This window comes from Callorhinus ursinus, unplaced genomic scaffold (assembly GCF_003265705.2).
Source record: "Callorhinus ursinus isolate GAN/ISIS: 27379988/994484 unplaced genomic scaffold, GSC_fseal_2.0 scaffold5, whole genome shotgun sequence".
In the NCBI taxonomy this organism is placed as follows: Eukaryota; Metazoa; Chordata; class Mammalia; order Carnivora; family Otariidae; genus Callorhinus; species Callorhinus ursinus.
The window spans coordinates 66380596-66400306 of record NW_027397067.1 but is presented as its reverse complement, the minus strand read 5'-3'; the positions used below and the strand labels follow the sequence as shown (position 1 = coordinate 66400306).

At 42.0% G+C, this 19711-nt stretch overlaps 1 protein-coding gene across 2 annotated transcripts in view; it reads left to right on the top strand.

The window, feature by feature from the left end:
- Positions 1–6980: 6980 nt before the first annotated feature.
- The window catches only part of ANXA13 (annexin A13), a 56868-nt gene continuing 44137 nt past the window's right edge, over positions 6981–19711 (top strand). The window contains exons 1-2 of one of the 2 annotated variants that reach the window (XM_025871517.2): positions 6981–7082; positions 8321–8443. In XM_025871517.2, the coding sequence (XP_025727302.2) occupies positions 7068–7082; positions 8321–8443 (138 nt within the window). In that variant the 5' untranslated portion in view covers positions 6981–7067. The remainder of the gene's footprint in view (positions 7083–8320; positions 8444–19711) is intronic. The other variant, XM_073893179.1, reaches the window with a different exon arrangement.

The window sequence follows — 19711 nt, the reverse complement described above, 5'->3', positions numbered from 1 at the left end:
AATAGTCCATAATATAGTTTACAGTAGCCATTTCATACACCAGTTATATCCTGGCTGACAACTGTTCTTTTTAATATCTTATTCCCTACAAAGAAACATTATGCTCTTGGAGGGCAAGCACCCTATTTTTGACCTTCCTTTCTTTTGCCCCATGGTGCTCAGCACTGAGTTATAACACTCCAATTGTAGCAAATGATACATGTGTTAATGAATGAAGGCAGGGATCTGTAGTGTAGGCCAAAAGTGGTGGTTCATCTTCACAAGGGAAGTACAGTGGAGCCCTGTCCACCAACCAGCACCGAAGCAAAGCTCCCGGGACAAAGCCCACAGGAAGGAGCCTTTGGAAAGGGGCCACTGCACGGAAATCCAGTCCTCACTATGTCCCCTGAGCTATGGTGGCCACTTCAGACAAAATATGAGTCCCAATTGCCACCAGAGATTCAGATCAGGATGTATATTTGGATTTGGGGGAAAGGAAAGCTCTCATTTTCTTTTCACTAGTTTTGGAATTGTGAGGATGAAAATGTGGAATCACCAGCAGACATCTTGCCCTTGAGAAGGGGGATCCCTTTGAGAAGGGAGAAAGCAGAACTAAGAAGTAGAGAGGGAACATGGATTCTGGTGATATATTTAGAGTAGCTAGATCCTGCTATGCCCAAAGCTAACTATCTTTTCCAATTATGTGAGCCAATAAATTCCTTGTTTGCTTAAGTGATTATGAGTCAGGTTGTTAGAGTCCCAATATGTCTTCCTAAATCCAAATTATTATGGTATTTTAGGTCTGGAAGTAAATATAGAGATGAAGTTAACTCTTACGTTTTTATAATAGAAACCCAAGAACTAGAGAGAATGTGACTCTAATATGAGCATACTCCTAAGTTGTAGCAGAGACCAGCCTAAAACCCAGGTCTTTGCTCTCCCAGTGCTATGGTTTTTCTGCCACAAAATGTTATATTAAATCAAAGTGTTTTTTCTTATATGGATGTTTTATTTCCCCAACTGGAGCATTAAAAACCTAACAGAGCAGGGGTAGGAGCTATGTCCTAAATTTTTCATATGGCCTGAGCCTAGCATGGTATCTTGCATGTGGCAAACATACAAGTACTAGTTAACCAATCACTGAGTTAAGAAAGCTTTTTGTACCATGAGATTTTTGTTTTTGTTTGCATGATGATGTGTTACTTTCAGGATTTTTACTATTGGAAAAGTATAGGAGTATAGAAATATAGTTGTTGTTAGCAACTGTAATCATTTCCTATAGATGTCAGTCTTTTTGTCTTAGTCAAGTAACAATTTTTATTAAGTAGCCATTATATGGAGACACTGTGGGGATGTGTCCAGCAGTAGGCCTGTTTCTGCCCTTGAAAAGTTATTAACCTCCATCATCACATGGCCTTCTCCCTATGAGCCTATGTCTTCACATGCTGTTTTCCTCTTCTTAGAAGGACACCAGTTATAATGGGTTTGGGCTCATCCTAATGACCTCAAGTTAACTTGGTTACATCAGCTGCGACTCTATTTCCAAATGAAGTTACAGGTACTAAGGATTAGGACCTCACCATGTCCTTTGGAGGATACAATTTAACCCATAAGGATGTATAAATGACATTTTTAAGAAGTGTTAGAAACTTAATCTTGATGGGTGGCATAGAAGGAAAAGACTCTCTCTGGCAAGATCAATTTATGACTTGCTATTGAGACTCCTAAGGTTAGAAGGAGATTAGAACTCTGGCTGGCATCACCACTTTGAGAACCACCAAGTCCAAGAGATGTAAAAAAAAACAGGCCCGGTCTAGTAGAGAAAAATATGAGGCCTATAATAAGTTAGAATCACTAAATATTTTAAGATGATAACAAAACCCCTCCCCTCCTCACTGTTCTGTGCCCTCCCTCCCCTAAAATGTCTGCTTACTCTTCTTTCCTCTCCTCCTCCCCCAACCATGATAGCCTCCCAGAGATGACCTGGAGTCACAGGAATTCCCCTTTCTTCCTCCTACTGCTATTGCTTGGAATTATTGTAGCCACCTTCCTATGGATCCATCTGGCTGGGGAAGCAGAAAAGAGGAGGTGACACTCGAAACAGCTCTGTTCCAGTCAGATCCAAACTTGACCACGTGCAAAGTGAAATGACCAAGAGGTGGTTACAGTGGCGGTGATCTAGAAAAATAAAAAGGTGTGTCCACTTCTCACGTGGCTTCTAAGCTCTCTATCTCACCTCCCTGGAGCCATAAATTACATCTCTTTTGTAGGCATTTCCTGTGAGCCTTTGAACAGAACTTATCTCTACTTTTATCACCGCACCTCAAATTGCCCTGCTCCTCCTGAACTTTGAGCTTCAACAACCTGGGGTGGGAGAGGAAGAGAGGGAGGAAAACCTCCCTGATCAAGCCTTCTAGGAAGGTTTGGGGACACAAAGGGTGGTTCCAAACCAGCACAGATGTGGGGTAGGAGAACTTGGCCCTGAGAAGTCTGGGGCTGGGAAAAGGTGGCAGAGACCTAGAGAGCCCAAAGGTCAAAGGTCATTTGCATGAATGACTACTACTACTGTCTTGTTCACCTCCTGCACCTGTCCTCCCACCTGGCTCACGGTATATTCTGGTCTCTTTGATCATCTTTCTTTTCCTTCAGTTAGCAAAGTTGTTTCCAACTTCTGAGCCTCAGCACAAACTAAGAGCACTGGATTTGGAACACTTTATTTTTTCAAATGATGGGCTCCTTCTCATCCTTCAGTCCACAGCTTAAATGTCATCTCCTTGAAGAGCTTTACCACTGCTTAAAGTAAATTCACACACACACACACACACACACACACACACACACGCACACGCACACGCATGCATGTACATGCACGTTCGCCTCTATCATAGCATCCAGCTGGTTTTCTTCACAGGCTGTACAACAATTTGTAATGGTTTGTTTCTTGTACACTTGACTACATTCTAGGAAGAGAAAATTTGAATCTATCTTATTCATTGTTGTAGTCCTAGCAATTAGCACATCCAAAGCACTCAACAGATAAAGGTTAAAGAACAAAAGAACGATAGCTCTATTTTCAACTGTTTGAGGAACCTCCATGCTGTTTTCCAGAGTGGTTGCACCAGCTTGCATTCCCACCAACAGTGTAAGAGGGTTCCCCTTTCTCCGCAGCCCCGCCAACATCTGTCGTTTCCTGACTTGTTAATTTTAACCATCCTGACTGGTGTGAGGTGGTATCTCATTGAGGTTTTGATTTGGATTTCCCTGATGACGAGCGAAGTTGAGCACTTTTTCATGTGTCTGTTGGCCATTTGGATGTCTTCTTTGGAAAAATGTCTGTTCATGTCTTCTGCCCGTTTCTTGATTGGATTATTTGTTCTTTGGGTGTTGAGTTTAAGAAGTTCTTTATAGATTTTGGAGACTAGCCTTTTATCTGATATGTCATTTGCAAATATCTTCTTCCATTCTGTCGGTTGTCTTTTGGTTTTGTTGACTGTTTCCTTTGCGGTTCAAAAGCTTTTTATCTTGATGAAGTCCCAATAGTTCATTTTTGCCCTTGCTTCCCTTGCCTTTGGCGATGTTTCTAGGAAGAAGTTGCTGCAGCTGAGGTCAAAGAAGTTGCTGCCTGTGTTCTCCTCTAGGATTTTGAGGGACTCCTATCTCACATTTAGGTCTTTCAACCATTTTGAGTCTACTTTTGTGTGTGGTGTAAGGAAATGGTCCAGTTTAATTCTTCTGCATGTGGCTGTCCAATTTTTCCAACACCATTTATTGAAGAGACTGTCTTTTTTCCATTGGACATTCTTTCCTGCTTTGTCGAAGATGAGTTGACCATAGAGTTGAGGGTCCATTTCTGGGCTCTCTATTCTGTTCCATTGATCTATGTGTCTGTTTTTGTGCCAGTACCATACTGTCTTGATGATTACAGCTTTGTAATAGAGCTGGAAGTCTGGAATTGTGATGCCACCAGCTTTTTCTTTTTCAGCAGCAATGGCCACAATAGCCAAACTATGGAAAGAGTCAAGATGTCCATCAACAGAGGAATGGATAAAGAAGATGTGGTGTATATATACAATGGAATATCATGCAGTCATCAAAAAAAAAATGAAATCTTGCCATTTGCAATGACATGGATGGAACTAGACGGTATCATGCTAAGCGAAATAAGTCAATCAGAGAAAGACATGTATCATATGATCTCACTGATATGAGGAATTCTTAATCTCGGGAAACAAACTGAGGGTTGCCGGAGTGGTGGGGGGTGGGAGGGATGGGGTGGCTGGGTGATAGACACTGGGGAGGGTATGTGCTATGGTGAGCACTGTGAATTGTGTAAGACTGATGAATCATAGACCTGTAACTCTGAAACAAATAATATGTTATATGTTTAAAAAGAAGAAGAAGAAGAAGAAGAAGAAGATAGTAGGAAGGGAAAAATGAAGGGGGGGATATCGGAGTGGAAGACGAACCATGAGAGACTATGGACTCTGAGAAACAAACTGAGGGTTCTAGGGGGAGGGGTGGGGGGATGGGTTAGCCTGGTGATGGGTATTACAGAGGGCACGTACTGAATGGAGCACTGGGTGTTATACACAAACAATGAATCATGGATCACTACATCAAAAACTAATGATGTAATGCATGGTGATTAACATAACATAATAAGATAAAATTAAAAAAAGAACAAAAGAACTAATATATACAATCAGAATTTAATAAACCCACGAGAATTTTAATGCTACATTGCATGGGAATTAGGGTAAATAAAGATGGACTCTTGGACCAGATGAGGAAAGCTGAATTATTTACTAACTATGTAGGATCTATGGAATAAGCAAAATTAAAGCTGAAACCATTGCTTCCTTACCTACATCATACCAATTCCAAATGGATCAAAGAGGTATGCCTTTAAAAATGAAGCCATTATGGGGCACCTGGGTGGCTCAGTCAGTCAAGCATCCAACTCTTGTTCTCAGCTCAGGTCTAGATCGCAGGCTCGTGAGTTTAAGCCTTGAGTAGGGCTCCACACTGGGCATAGAGCACTTAAAAAATAATGAAAATAAAAAATATGTAAATAAAAAAGAAGCCATTAAAAAACTTGAAAAAATGTACAAGAAGTCTTAATCATCTTAATATAGAGATGTTCTTCTAAATAAGCCAATATATCCATAAAAACTAACACTTTCTGTACTCACACATACGTGCTCAGAACACACTCAAACAGAAACAAAAGACAAACAACAAATTGGGAGGAAATAATCATTACATTTGACAAAGGCCTAGATCTTATTATAAAGTGTTGTTACAAAGAAACAGTGAAGAAATTAATAACGCAAAATAAAAATTAAGGACATAAGCAGACCACAGAAAAATTCATGCAAATGACCCTTAAGAGATGTGATATATAATTTGAAGAATATCAAAAGAATATAAATTAAACACGGAGGTAATCATTTTTCATCTTTGAAATTGGCAGAGATGAAAAACCCTCATAGTGTTTAGGGTGGCCACTATGTAGAAAAAAATGAGCCCTGGCATATTATTGTAGGGAGATATACATCCCACCTTTTGAAAGTCAGGCTCAAAAATAAATCAATCAATAAATAAATAGGAAAAGAAAAACAGGCTCATGGGTCAGCTGGACTTCGACTAGTTCAGCATTTTGATGTCTGTGCAGAGGACACCTGGGCAAGATCTATCAGAATTTTTTTAAGATTTTATTTATTTATTTGAGAGAGAGAGAGTGAGCACAAGGAGGGTGAGGGACAGAGGGAGAGGAAGAAGCAGGCTCCCTGGAGCCTGACCTGGGGGCTCAATCCCAGGGTCCTGGGATCATGACCTGAGCCAAAGCTTAACGCACTGAGCCACCCAGGTGCCCCTAACAGAATTTTAAATGCATATACTCTTTTTTTTAATGTTTTTAATTTAAATTCAGTTAATTAACATATAATGTATTATTTGTTTCAGGGGTACAGGTTTGTGATTCATTAGTCTTATAGAACATCCAGTGCTCATTACAACACATACCATATACTCTTTGATCAGCAATTACATCCTGAGATTTTATTCTACAAATAAACATGCACACACAGGCAAAGATGTATAAATGAAGATGGTTACACAAAAGACCAAAACACAAAAAACAAAAACAAAACCCAAAATGACCTTGAACAGTGGACTGATGACATAAGGTTTGGTTCATATTCATAGATTACTATGTGGCCACTGGAAATAAAATGTGCCAGTGTCATATATCTCTTTAGTATATGAGACATAAAAGCATAGAAAAGAATGTATTGCACAAACCCGTTTGTTGGCAATAAAACAAAACAAAACACAAACAAAAACTGCAGGCCAGGGAAGGAAGAAAGGAAGGAAGGAAGGGAGGGAGAGAGGAAGGAAGGAAGGGAGGGAGGGAGGGAGGGAGGGGGGGGGGGAGGGAGGGAGGAAGGAAGAAAGAGAGATAAATAGACAGGCAGACATGGCTAAGTATGCAAACCATCAAGAAATCACGGGGAAAAGGGCCTGGGAGGTCAGTGGGCTCACTTTTCACAGTACCCTTTCACACTATTAGGGAAAAAAATTACCATCTGCACATATTACTTTTTCAATTTAAAAACTAGCTAGATTATAAAGATGATGTTGGCATCACCCTCAAAAGGATTCTGTGTAATAGTAATAGTGATGTTAGTAAAACAGTAAGATTTTTTCAGTCTTGTTTGGTTAATGCTTTTATTACAAGGTATAAAATTTTAAATAAATACCCCAAAGAAAAAAATAGCGACTCAATAATCCAGAAGTGAGACAGGTTTAGTTGAGAATAAGCTACTCAACCTAAAAAGCCTATACTTGATGTACTAATAAGTATTTTATTTTGGAAAGATGGCCTAGAAAGACAGCTTGGGAAGGTTAAGCTCATTTGTAGCTATCACCACTCCCTACCCATCCCCAACAATGTATTCAAATTCAATGCCAAAAGTTACTTATTAAACTCAAGAGATATTACGCCCTGGGAAAACTATTATAAACTTGGCCTGTAGGAGAGCAGGTCTCTTAATGAAATACAGAACAACTGTCTTAGAAAAACGAAAATGGGCAATCGTCATGTAAGTATTGTCTTTGGGAGTCAAACAAAGTTTTCGTTTTAGTTAGCATGTGGAGAAGTTTAAGCTAAACTATGAAATAATGACTGATACCTTTATGCTTGATCATTGTGATTACTCCTTATTGTCGGTTTTCACAACAGCATGCCAGGCTTTTAAAATGCACTTGCAATATACTTTTTCTCCGTTACTCAGAAATCTCTTAGGAGGGGCTAAAGAGAAGTATTTAAAATGAGACAGTAAACAGTGCCTGGCACAGAGCAAGTGGTTAATACGGATTTGTGGAACATATGACTGAAGCTGTTAGTTGGGGCTAAGTCCCACAAAACCTCACAGATTATGCTCATCTGAGTTTTGTGGGGAACATAGGTTCGTGTTGCAAATACCCGTAGGCCAAGGTGAAAGTGTCCCTACAGGGCTGTATATACCTTGGGCTGAAGGTGAAAATATTCCGGTATTATTTCTAAGCAGCATCAAACATTCAGATATTTGCAGATATCCAGGGAATGGACTTAATGTTTGGGGTTTTTGTGGGGGTTTTTTCTGAAATGTCTAGGCCCATGTGAATACTGTGTCTATAAACTATGAATGACTAAAAACTGACTACAATACTCTACCATTTGGAACCAACTCTGCCCAAGGCAGGGCACAGTTAAATCTTGATTTTGTTTATATTGAAAAATATATAGCTAAAGCTGTTGCAATAAAGCATTTTAATAAGGTCTTACTGCAACTACTATAGCTCCCCACAGCAAGAATGACTTATTCTATGTCAACTAGGACCAAAGAGAATAAAACTCCAAAATGTTCTGTAAACTGTAACTTTGTTTATAAGCTTTTCTCCTTTGCTACAAATTAAACTCGCACTCAGTGGTCGCAAGCCTACAAATAACTTCTTCAGAGAGGGGCGCCTGGGTGGCTCAGGCGTTAAGCGTCTGCCTTCGGCTCAGGACATGATCCCAGCATCCTGGGATCGAGCCCCGCATCGGGCTCCCCGCTCAGCGGGAAGCCTGCTTCTCCCTCTCCCTCTCCTCCTGCTTGTGTTCCCTCTCTCTCTGTGAAATAAATAAATAAAATCTTTAAAAAAAAAAAAATCTTCTGTAGATAACATTTTTTTTTTTTTTTTTGCTAGCCAAGAGCCTGCCATTCAGTATATCTTTCAGAGATACTACTTTTGATAGCTGCAGAGGGCCCCTGTGAGTGGTCTAGCATCTTTATGTATTTCTTTTTTGAATCCTCAGAGCCAGTGTTACTCCCTCTCAGAAGGCAGTCAACAGTTGCCCAAAGGCGACGTCCAACCCTCGGCAGCCGTGCAGCCTCTCAGCCACCCATCAGGGAGTGGACAGCCAGAGGCCCAACAGCCTGTAAGCATTTGGTTTTCCCTCCAAATCATAAGTATGAGTGGGCTCTGTCATGGGCCCAGTATTACTCACCAATGACTTGTCCAGTTGGACCCTCCACAATCCTCCAGCCTGCAAATGTCATCAGCAGGCATGACTTCCAAGCAGAGAAATCTTTCCCTGGAAAATGTCTGTTACAAGGTTTGCAGCTAATGTAAAAAGGTGATCTAGGAGCTCTGCTTCCCTTCCTTACAGTATCCCCTTAATCATGCCTTATAATGGACAGCATGATGCTACCATATGGCCACTATGATATTTTAGAAAATGCGAATGGAATTTAACGGCGCAAGGAACGAATGTGTTCTAAGACTGTGTTTCCAAGTAAGCAAAGGCAAAACCTTCTTTAAGGACAGAAAATCATCCTGGTAATGACTTCAACTATTTATATTAGAAAGCACCGTGAATATGTACAAACTTCAAACTCTAATGCTTCTGGTTCTGAAGCAACTGCACAACCAAAACAAATATATAAAACTAAATACTAGTAAAATCCAAGTTGAGACTGTGCAAGCAAATGCATGTTATTGATTTAGTGTAATAGATAATGTTATTTTGCTGGAATTAAATGGCCAGTCAATGTAAAAAAAAAAAAAATGGTCCTGATTACTATAATGTGGTTTCTTTTGTGTTACAGCATGTCTAAAATATGATGTGGTGTGTAACTTTTTAGTTCTACTATAATGTTTCTCTAGTCCAAAACTGAGAAACTTTTGTTTGTATGACTCCCTATAAAACAGTCAGGACTTCTCTTGGCTAACATGCATGATTTTTGCATTAAACTTACCTCCCTCTGTTCTTTATTCTTTTATCACTGGCTTGCACCAATTAAAACATGGCTATCTGGCATATATACAGTCATAAATAGAAACACAAATGTAGGTGTTCAAACTGTGTGCCAGCCCTTGGTCATCCTGATGATTTAATATGCTTTACATTAGTTTTTAAGTTATTACCAGCAAGCGGTAAACACAGATTAGGAAAGTTACAAATTCCCGAGGAAATGTCCACGGACCCGGATCCACAGACAACGGCTTGACAAACAATACTCCAAAGCCAGTAGGACATTGGCCAGGAATTTACATTTTCCAAGGAACTGTGATATAGAGGCCTTCCTAGCCAATTCTGAAAACTGAAAATTACTTTTTTATTTTGTGCTTTCCCTCAGTTCTTTTGCTATCATTAATGATTGCTTTCAACTGAAGACATAGTGCTTGTGACTAACCTATTTGGAGCAGTCATAACCCAGATAAGGGGTTACTATCATTTGCTAAATGACACAATGTTCAGAGTTTGCTTAGCCTAGAGGACATGTCCTTATGCTCAATGTAGCTTTGTGCATCAACAGAAAAATAAGATCCACAGGAAAATCTGCTTCGGTTTAGCAAGATGACTCTTCTGTTCTCTTGTGTGGGTTGTTTTCAGGAGAATCGATTTCTGGAGGAAAACACAGAATTGAGATCAATAGTGAAATCCCTTTGCCATTAGAGTAGGGCTGCAGGGTATGGGCAGAGCAATAGGGAGGGAGCAAGATTTAGGAGAGCCGTGGCCAAATGTTGAAATAATCACAAACTCAAGAGGACTTATGATTTCTGGAAAATTCTTTGTAAGGCTGATGAACAGGCACTAGGAATGACTTGCCTTGCCCTTCAAAGTGTGGTCTCTGGGTCAGTAGCAGCATCTACATTACCTGGGTGTTTGTTAGAAATGCAGAATCCCAGGCCCATGGAGCCCTCTTGAATCAGATCTGCATTTTAGCAAGGTCCTGCAGTGATTCTTAGGCGCTTGACAGTCTGAGAAGCACTAGACTAGGGAACAAGTTCTCACACTTGGCTGCACATTGGAATCACCAGCAGTTTTAAAAACCACTGAAGCATGAGCCCCATGGCCAAAGAGTCTGAATTAACTGGTCTGGTGGTTGGCCTGGGCACTGGGACTTGCAAATGCTCACCAGGTGCTGCTAAATGTGCAGCTGAGTTTGGGAAACGCTGAACTGGAGCATAACACTATTCTTCCAAGAACAGATCAGCATACCACCAAAGAAAGCAGGTGTCGTTGTAAGTGCCCGTAAGTGAAAACCAACTTGTCAATGTTAGAACATCTGCTCGGCGATCTGCCACGGTGTTTGAGAATATGCCACATTTATGACTTGCTTGTGCCAATATTTAACCAACATAAATCTTGTCTAAAATGGAAAACAGTTTGGGACTTACAGGAGGGGAACAGGCAAGCTCAGATGCAGGTGGATTAGGAACACCCAGGAGCCAAACAACAGGTGGGAATCGGTCCAGATGCCTGAGAAAAGAAGGGAGGCTCTGGAGGCAAGTAAAAATGTGAACTGGGAATTTGGGATAAAGTAAGTATGGCTTTAACCGAGAGTGTGCCTTAAAGTGTGATCCCAAACCCCAAGGAATTAGTGAAAGAAACCAAGCAGAAACCAGCCTAGACCATGCAGTCCTACCTCTCCTACCAGGAAATCATTTATCCCAGAAAATTAGTCCTTCAGAACACCACCATGGCTATAGGAGGAAACAAAAAGTGCCTCTGATGTCAAAACATGACATGCACTAAAGCATTCCTTCTTCATTTAAAAACAAGCCCCCCACTCAAAGTTGGCTGTATTTTATTTTATTTTTTATTTAAATTCAATTACTAACATATAATACATCATTAATTTCAGATGTAGAGCTCAGTGATTCATCAGTTATATATCATACCCAGTGCTCATGACATCACGTGCCCTCCTTAATGCCCATCACCCAGTTACCCCATCCCTCCACCCACCTCCCCTCCAGCAACCCTCAGTTTATTTCCTAGAGTTAAGAGTCTCTCATGGTTGGTCTCCCTCTCTGATGACTTCCCATTCAGTTTTCCCTTCCTTTCCCTATGATCCTCTGCTCTGTTTCTTATATTCCACCTATGAGTGAAACCATATGATAATTGTCTCTCTCTGATTGACTTATTTCGCTCAGCGTAATACCTTCCAGTTGCATCCATGTCAATATAAATGGTAAGATTTCATCCTTTTTGATGGCTGAGTAATATTCCATTATATATATAAACCACATCTTCTGTATCTTAGGGGTAAATGCCCAGTAGTACAATTGCTGGGTCATAGGGTAGCTCTATCATTAGCTTCTTGAGGAAACTCCATACTGTTTTCCAGAGCGGCTGCACCACCTTGCATTCCCACCAACAGTGTAAGAGGGTTCCCCTTTCTCTGCATCCTCACCAACATTTGCTGTTTCCTGACTTACTCGGTTTTTGCCATTCTGACTGGTGTGAGGTGGTATCTCATTGTGGTTTTGATTTGTATTTCCCTGTTGCCGAGTGATGCTGAGCATTTTTTCATGTGTCTGTTGGCCATTTGTAGGTCTTTGGAGAAATGTCTGTTCATGTCTTCTGCCCATTTCTTGACTGGATTATTTGTTTTTTGGGGTGTTGAGTTTGATCAATTCTTTATAGATCTTGGATACTAGCCCTTTATCTGGTATGTCATTTGCAAATATCTTCTTCCATTCCATAGGTTTCCTTTTAGTTTTGTTGACTGTTTCCTTTGCTGTGCAAAAGCTTTTTAATCTTGATGAAGTCCCAATAGTTGATTTTTGCTTTTGTTTCCCTTGCCTTTGGAGGTATGTCTAGCAAGAAGTTGCTGTGGCCGAGGTCAAAGAGTTTGTGTGTTCTCCTCTGGAATTTTGATGGATTCCTATCTCACATTTAGGTCTTCCATCCATTTTGAGTTTATCTTTGTGTATGGTGTAAGTAAATGGTCCAATTTCATTCTTCTACATGTGACTGTCCAATTTTCCCAACACCATTTGTTGAAGAGACTGTCGTTTTTCCATTGGATATTTTTTTTTTAGATTTCATTTATTTATTTGGCAGAGAGATAGTGAGAGAGAGAGAGAGCACAAGCAGGGGTGAGAAGTAGGGGGAAAGGGAGAAGCAGGCTCCCCACTGAGCAATAGGCCCAACACGGGGCTCGATCCCAGGACCCTGCAATCATGACCTGAGCCAAAGGCAGATGCTTAACCGACTCAGGCACCCAGGCACCCCTCCATTGGATATTGTTTCCCGTTTTGTTGAAGACTGGTAGACCATAGAGTTGTGGGTCCATTTCTGGGGTCTCTATTTTGTTCCATTGATCTATGTGTCTGTTTTTGTGCCAGTACTATACTGTCTTGATGATTACAGCTTTGTAATATAGCTTGAAGTCCAGAATTGTGATGTCACAAGCTTTGGTTTTCTTTTCAATATTCCTCTGGCTATTTGGGGTCTTTTCTGGTTCCATACAAATGTTACGATTATTTGTTCCAGCACTGTGAAAAATGTCAATCATATTTTGATAGGGATTGCATTGAATGCGTAGATTGCTCTGGGTAGCATAGACGTTTTAACAATATTTGTTCTTCCAATCCATGAGCATAGAATATTTTTCCATTTCTTTGTGTCTTCCTCAATTTCTTCCAAAAGTGTTCTGTAGTTTTTAGAGTACAGATCCTTTACCTCTTTGGTTAGGTTTATTTCCACCAATAAAGTATCATGTCATCTGCGAAGAGCAAGAGTTTGACTTCTTCTTTGCCGATGTGAACGCCTTTTATTTCTGTTTGTTGTCCGATTGCTGAGGCTTGGACTTCTAGTACTATGTTGAATAGCAGTGGTGAGAGTGGACATCCCTGCCGTGTTCCTGATCTTAGGGGAAAAGCTCTCAGTTTTTCCCCATTGAGAATGATATTCACTGTGGGCTTTTTGTAGATGGCTTTTATGATATTGAGGTATGTTCCCTCTATGCCTACACTGTTGAGAGTTTTAATCAAGAAAGGATGCTGTATTTTGTCAAATGCTTTTTCTGCATCAATTGAGAGGATCATATGGTCCTTGTCCTTTCTTTTATTAATGTGTTTTATCACGTTGATTGATTTGTAGATGTTGAACCACCCTTGCAGCCCAGGAATAAATCCCACTTGGTCGTGGTGAATAATCCTTTTAATGTACTGTTGGATCCTATTGGCTAGTATGTTGGTGAGAATTTTGGCATCCATGTTCATCAGCGATATTGATCTGTCCTTCTCCTTTTTGGTGGGGTCTTTGGTCGGTTTTGGGATCAAGGTGATGCTGACCTCATAGAATGAGTTTGGAAGTTTTCCTTCCATTTCTGTTTTTTGAAACAGCTTCAGAAGAATAGGTATTACTTCTTCTTTAAATGTTTGGTAGAATTCCCCTGGGAAGCCATCCGGCCCAGGAGCCTGAAAGAATTAAGATCAACAAACCCCTAGCCACACTTCCCAAAAAGAAAAGAGAAAGGACCCAAATTAACAAAACATGAATGAAAGAGGAGAGATCACAACCAACAACAAGGAAATACAATTATAAGAACATATTATGAGCAACTATACTGGCTCATAGGCATTGACAAATTAAGCAATCTGGAAAAAATGGATACATTCCTAGAAACATATAAACTACCAAACCTGAAACAGGAAGACATCGAAAACCTGAGCAGACCCATAATCAGCAAGGAAACTGAAGCAGTAATCAAAAATCTCCCCAAAAATAAGTTGGCTGTATTTTAAACACAACCACGCAGTCTTGGCTTTGGAGGGTTTCTCATCTATGGTAGACAAAAAGCAGTCATTTTAAAGAGGTGGGAAAAAAAGACTCTCAAAGGCAAATACACTGACAAAAGGAAGAACATACAAACCAAAAAACTGACACAAGAGCTTTAAAGCTGTAGGAGCCTGGGGCCTCTTGGTGTAGGGGATGGAACCCAATGTATATCCACTCTGCTGCACAGCAGCAAGAACCAAGACTCCCAGTGATGGTGGACATAATTAGAGGTTTCAAAGTGGCCACTGATGACCACTGACATTTCTCAGGTGCTTGCTAGACCATGAGCTGCTCCAGGGGCATGGGCCGTGTGCGTGAAGTTTGAGCCCTTCACCCTACCAAGCACTCCATGTACGTGTGTCCTTCAGCCCTCACACAACTCTGTGAGGGAGGTAGTATTATTATTCCCCTTTGAGATCTGGGGAAAGTGAAGCAAGGAAGGATTAAATAATGTCTAGTGAGGGGTGAAGCACAGATTGGGATTTAGGTAGAAGTTCTTCACACAGTGCCTTGGGCTCACATATTACCAACCAGAAGCTAACCTACTAGTATTTCTACAACTATTGGAACTGGATCATTATCTTCACTTTACCCCCAACCCTGAGCTTCCTTCCTCTCCCCTAACTCCCCAGCTGGATTCAATGCTCTTCCTTAGTGCTTTCATGCTACTCTGCGTATAATGCCGTCACTCCCTTCCCATGTGATTTTAGAACTATCTGTTCACACATCTCCCCCACACTGGACTGATAACTCACTTGTTCATCTTTGTCTCCCCATTACAAAATCCCATTACATTGTCCCCATTACAATGACACAAAACCTGGCACATAGCAAATGCTCAATAAAAGTTTGATGAATTCATTACATTTTATAGATAAGCCTTACTCAAACCAATGTTTTGCTCAGTTGGAGTCCAAATCCCTATGACCAGGTACGCCCCCAGACCAGTGTGTGAGTAAGGTCCTTGTATCTGTATTTTTAGAAACTCCCCAAGTGATTCTAATGTACCCAAAGTTGAGAGCCATGGGTCTAATATCAGGTGTTCCTCTAGTGCAGGAATGTGCCTAAATGCGGCCCCCAGACCATCATCGCACTAACCATCAGAATAACCTAGGATCTTGTTAGGAATGCTTGTTAGGAATCATCAGGCCCCACTCCAGATCTACAGAATCAGAAATTCTGAGGCTAGGGCCCAGCAATGCAGCTGAACAAAGCCCTTCAGGTGATTCTGATGTTTGTGCAAGTGTGAGAATCAATGTTGAAGCAAAAGTATCTCCCGGGCCTAGTCTGGAGCTATGGTCCACCTTTCACTATGAACCATTCCTATCACTCAGCTTGCAGAGATGCCCGGATGACGGCCTTTAAAGCTGACTTAGCCCCACACCCTCCTCCAAGGCCTCGCACACCAAATGCAACCCAGGGACTGCCCCATTCTGCTGGTCCACCTGACCCCAGGCGGCACTCTCCCACCACTCACCTTAGCACTGCACAGAGGAAAGGCAGCTCAAGAGTCCCTCCACCAGCAGAGGAAGGAAGCCACTCTTCATCCTTCCCATTAGTTCAACATATTCTTTTAAAGAAACTCCTATGGGGGCACCTGGGTGACTCAGTTGGTTAAACATCTGCCTTCAGCTCAGGTCATGATCCCAGGGTCCTAGGATCAAGCACCCATGTCAGGGTCTCTGTTCAGTGGGAAGTCTGCTTCTCCCTCTCCCACTGCTCATTCTCTCTCTCTCTTTCTCCCCCCCTCAAATAAATAAAATCTGAAAGAAAGAAAGAAAAAGAAAGAAGCTCCTATGAGCCAGGTACTGTTTGAGGTTCTATAGATAAAAAGAGGAATAAAAGACCACAGTCTGTGCCCTTAAAAATAGCTCACAGTCTACCAAGGGAGGCAAATAAATAAATAATTATAACGATGTATGATGGATGCACCAAAAGAAACATGTCCAAAACTTGGATGCAGGAGGAGCTGATGCTGTGTGGGAGGAAAGAGTAGAAGAGGCTTCCTGACGTGGAGAAGGGCATTCTTTACAGTGCTGGAGTACACACAGAAAGGTACAAGAAGGGTGGTGCTCTGGGAAGAGAAGCGGTAGCTCTTCACTTGCCAAAGCACTTAAGCCATCAAGCATCACCTGCCTGTGCAGCTGCTAGCCCCTCCCCCTCAGCGGGGAGCTTCTGCAGGGCAGACACTGCCTCTTACTCACGGCTCTATCTCTGGGGCTTGACACCTAACAGGTGTGCCATACATATTTTTAATAGAAAGATCAATGGACAAGGGGTGGTGACACAGATGCACAGGGGTGAGACCCAAAGGCCCTTGTTTGCTATGCAAAATTAGTACCCTAGGGCTAATATGCAAAGTATCCCAAACTGGGTGGCTTTTTTTTTTTTTTTAAGATTTTATTTATTTATCTGAGAGAGAGAGCATAAGCAGGAGGAGGGGCAGAGAGAGAGGGACAAGCAGACTCCCTGCTGAGTGGAGAGCCCGACGTGGGGCTCACTCCCAGGACCCTGGGATCATGACCTGAGCTGAAGGCAGACTCTTAACTGACTGAGCCACCCTGGCACCCCACAAATCGGATGGCTTAAAACAATGGAAATACATTCTCTCAAAGTTCTAGAGTCTAGGGATTTGAAATCAAGGTGTTAGCAGGGCCACTGTTCCCCCTGAAGGCTGTAGGGAAGAATTCTTTCTTGCCTCTTTCAGCCTCTGGTGGCCCCAGGCATTGCATTCCTTGGCTCAGGGCAGAAGAAACCCGGTCTCTGCCTCCCTGTTGACACGGCTTTCTCCTCTGTGTGTGTCTCTGTTTCTCTTCGTCTTAAAAGGACCCCTGCCACTGGATTTAGGACCCATTCTAAATCCAGGATGATCTCATCCATGATCCTTTACCAATTACTTAAGCAAAGACTCTATTTCCAAGTAAGGTCACATTCTGAGGTTCCAAGTAGACAAGAATCTGGGGGATACTATTCAACCTCCTACACCAAGGAAATTGGGTTTTTTTGCTATAGGCCAGTAGTGGTTTCTAAACTCTGTACATCAGATTCCTTTGGAAGGCTTGTTTAAACAGAGAGCTGGGCCCTATCCCCAGAGTATCTGATTCAGTAGATACTCTAGAGTGGGACCCAAGAATTTGTATCTCTCACAAGTCACCTGATGATGCCGATGCTGCTGGTCCAGGGACCACACTTTAAGAACCAGTATCTTAGGCAACAGAGAAGCCCTAACTGATCTCAGATAAGGCAATGACAAGGTCAGAGCTGCACTTTGGATGGACCATGCTAGAAGCTGGTAGAAAAAGTTTTGGAGAGAAACATAACCAAAGGCAAGTAAAACACTTGGGAGGCAGTGGCCCTGGAGAAAGATGATGAACCCCTGCTCCCAGCTAAAACAGCAGCAATGGGATTGGAGAGAAGAGAACAGATTGGAAGGTCAAATAGCTGTAACTGGCTGACTAACTGGACAGGTAGGTGAGGGACAAGGAAGACTATAGAGTGACTCTCGGGTACCTGGCTTGTGTACCCAGGTGAATGGGGAGCATCCTGGGGACAGGGAAAAGTGGAGGTTTGCACAAAGCGAGGATGAGTTTGGTTTTGGGATCTGTTGAGTTTGAGGTATCCATGGGACACCTGGGCATAATGCCTAGCAGGGTAGCTGGATCTGAAACTCGAGAGAAGTCTGGCCTTGGGGTAATTTGAGGAGTAGGAACTCATAGTTGTTCTGTTTGTTTTTTTCTTGCTTTCAAGTCAGTATGTGTTTGATCACAAGTAGCACACTACAGGATTAACAGTGGCTTAAATAACAGAGACATTTGATTATTAGCCCTCACATGAAGCTGAAAGGAGGGGACTCCAGTGTTGGTTCAGCAGTTCAGTCACATCATTAAGGACCCATGCCATGTCTGCCCTTCTATTCTGCCACCCTCAATGTGCTGGCAGCAACTCCCCTCATGGGTACAAGATAATGGTCTGGGTCTAAGTTCATGATCTCACACGATAGGATCACAAGTAAGAAGGAAGGGGATAGAGAAAAAAGTGCCTTTCTTCTTAGGTACCACTCCCCTATCACTGAGAAGAATCTTTTTGGAAAGCCCCAAGCAGGCATCCCTTTTCTGATCTCATTGGCCAGAGTTGGTCAAAAGCCCATCCCTAGACCAATCACTGGCCAAGGCGAAGAGGACAGCCCTGAGTCACGACTCCTTCCAGGGCTGGGGAAATCATCTTGTCAACTAGCACGCTCTCTCTGTCTCGCTCTCTCGCTCTCTCTGCTTCTTTCCCCATAAGTTAGCCTCATTCCCTCCTACCGAAAATGAACATTTTCTATTTCCCAGTGGTGTGGGAAGCAAAAGTTTTTGGTGAGAGGGAGGCATGGCCACAGAGAGCTCAGGCACCACAGAGAGGGCCATGGCCTCACGTAGCTCCAGATTAACAACATTGAGGAAAAGAGTTTCTTTTGCTAAGCATCTATAACGTGTCAGGGAAAAAATTCTGGTGGGCTTGGGTCATGTACCTACTCCTTGGACTGTCACTGCAGCAGAGGTTGGCCTTACCAATCCTTGGGGGCTTGGGGATATTGCTTTATCATTATTTCTTTCTTATAACTCTTACTTTTATTAATATTACTATGGCTGCTGCTGCTATTGGGTGGACTGAAATAGAGAATGAAGACTCAAAGGTCAGGTAGAAAGGCAGCCAAATAATTCACCCTTCCTATAATGGGGGTTTGGATGGTTGTGGTGTGAATGAAAAAGAAGATAAAAATGTTAAAAAGAATTTTAAAGAAATAATTAATAGGCTTGGATCCAATGCATATTTAAACTCTTACCGGGGGAAAGAATAGCATCCATTGTTTTGATTCTGATGGAGAAAGAAATTTGCTCAAAGCAAATTTAGCTATTTCACCTTGTTTCCTTTTTAGCAAATCAAGACTTGTTCGCGTGCTGTTGGTTATGCCCTCTACACAGCACCATCCAGTGCTGTAATGGCCCAGCTCAGCCCCCAGCATTTGCTCTTTTCAATTCCATCTTCTACCCACTTACCACTGACTCTTGAGGATCCCAGAGTACACTTGCTTCTTTTTTCCCTGCCAGCAATGAATCCCAAGTTTATACTCTCATTGAATTGGCAAAAAAATAGCCTTTGGCAATAGAAGAAGGAAATGGATAATTATTTTCTCATGAGAAAAGTGCTTCATTTTTCCTAACTCTCAAAGGCATGGTTCTTTTCACGGTTGAGGAATGGCCGTCATCTCCCCACAACGCCCTGATCCTCCAAGTTCACTTTTGTTGACGCAATACAGCAGGAATTGGGTATCTGGAGGTTTAACACTCTTCAGAGGCTTCTGACTCCCAAAACAATCTGTGGACAACCTCAAGGCACTTTCCCCAGGACACAATCTTGTTTCCGGACAATGCATATAATTCCACCCCTAGGAGAAACTCCGAGTTGTCTAGCCCAGCACAGTACTTAAGGGCCCCCAAGGATGAGTCGGCTGAGGCTGCCAGTTGAGGCTCCTGCCAGCTGAGGCCATGATGCCTACAACTGTGATGCAGACAAAGAAGCAGAGGGGGGTGACAGGCTTCTCACTATGGACGGACTTTAACTCAGATTTTTCCTCCTAGTTACATT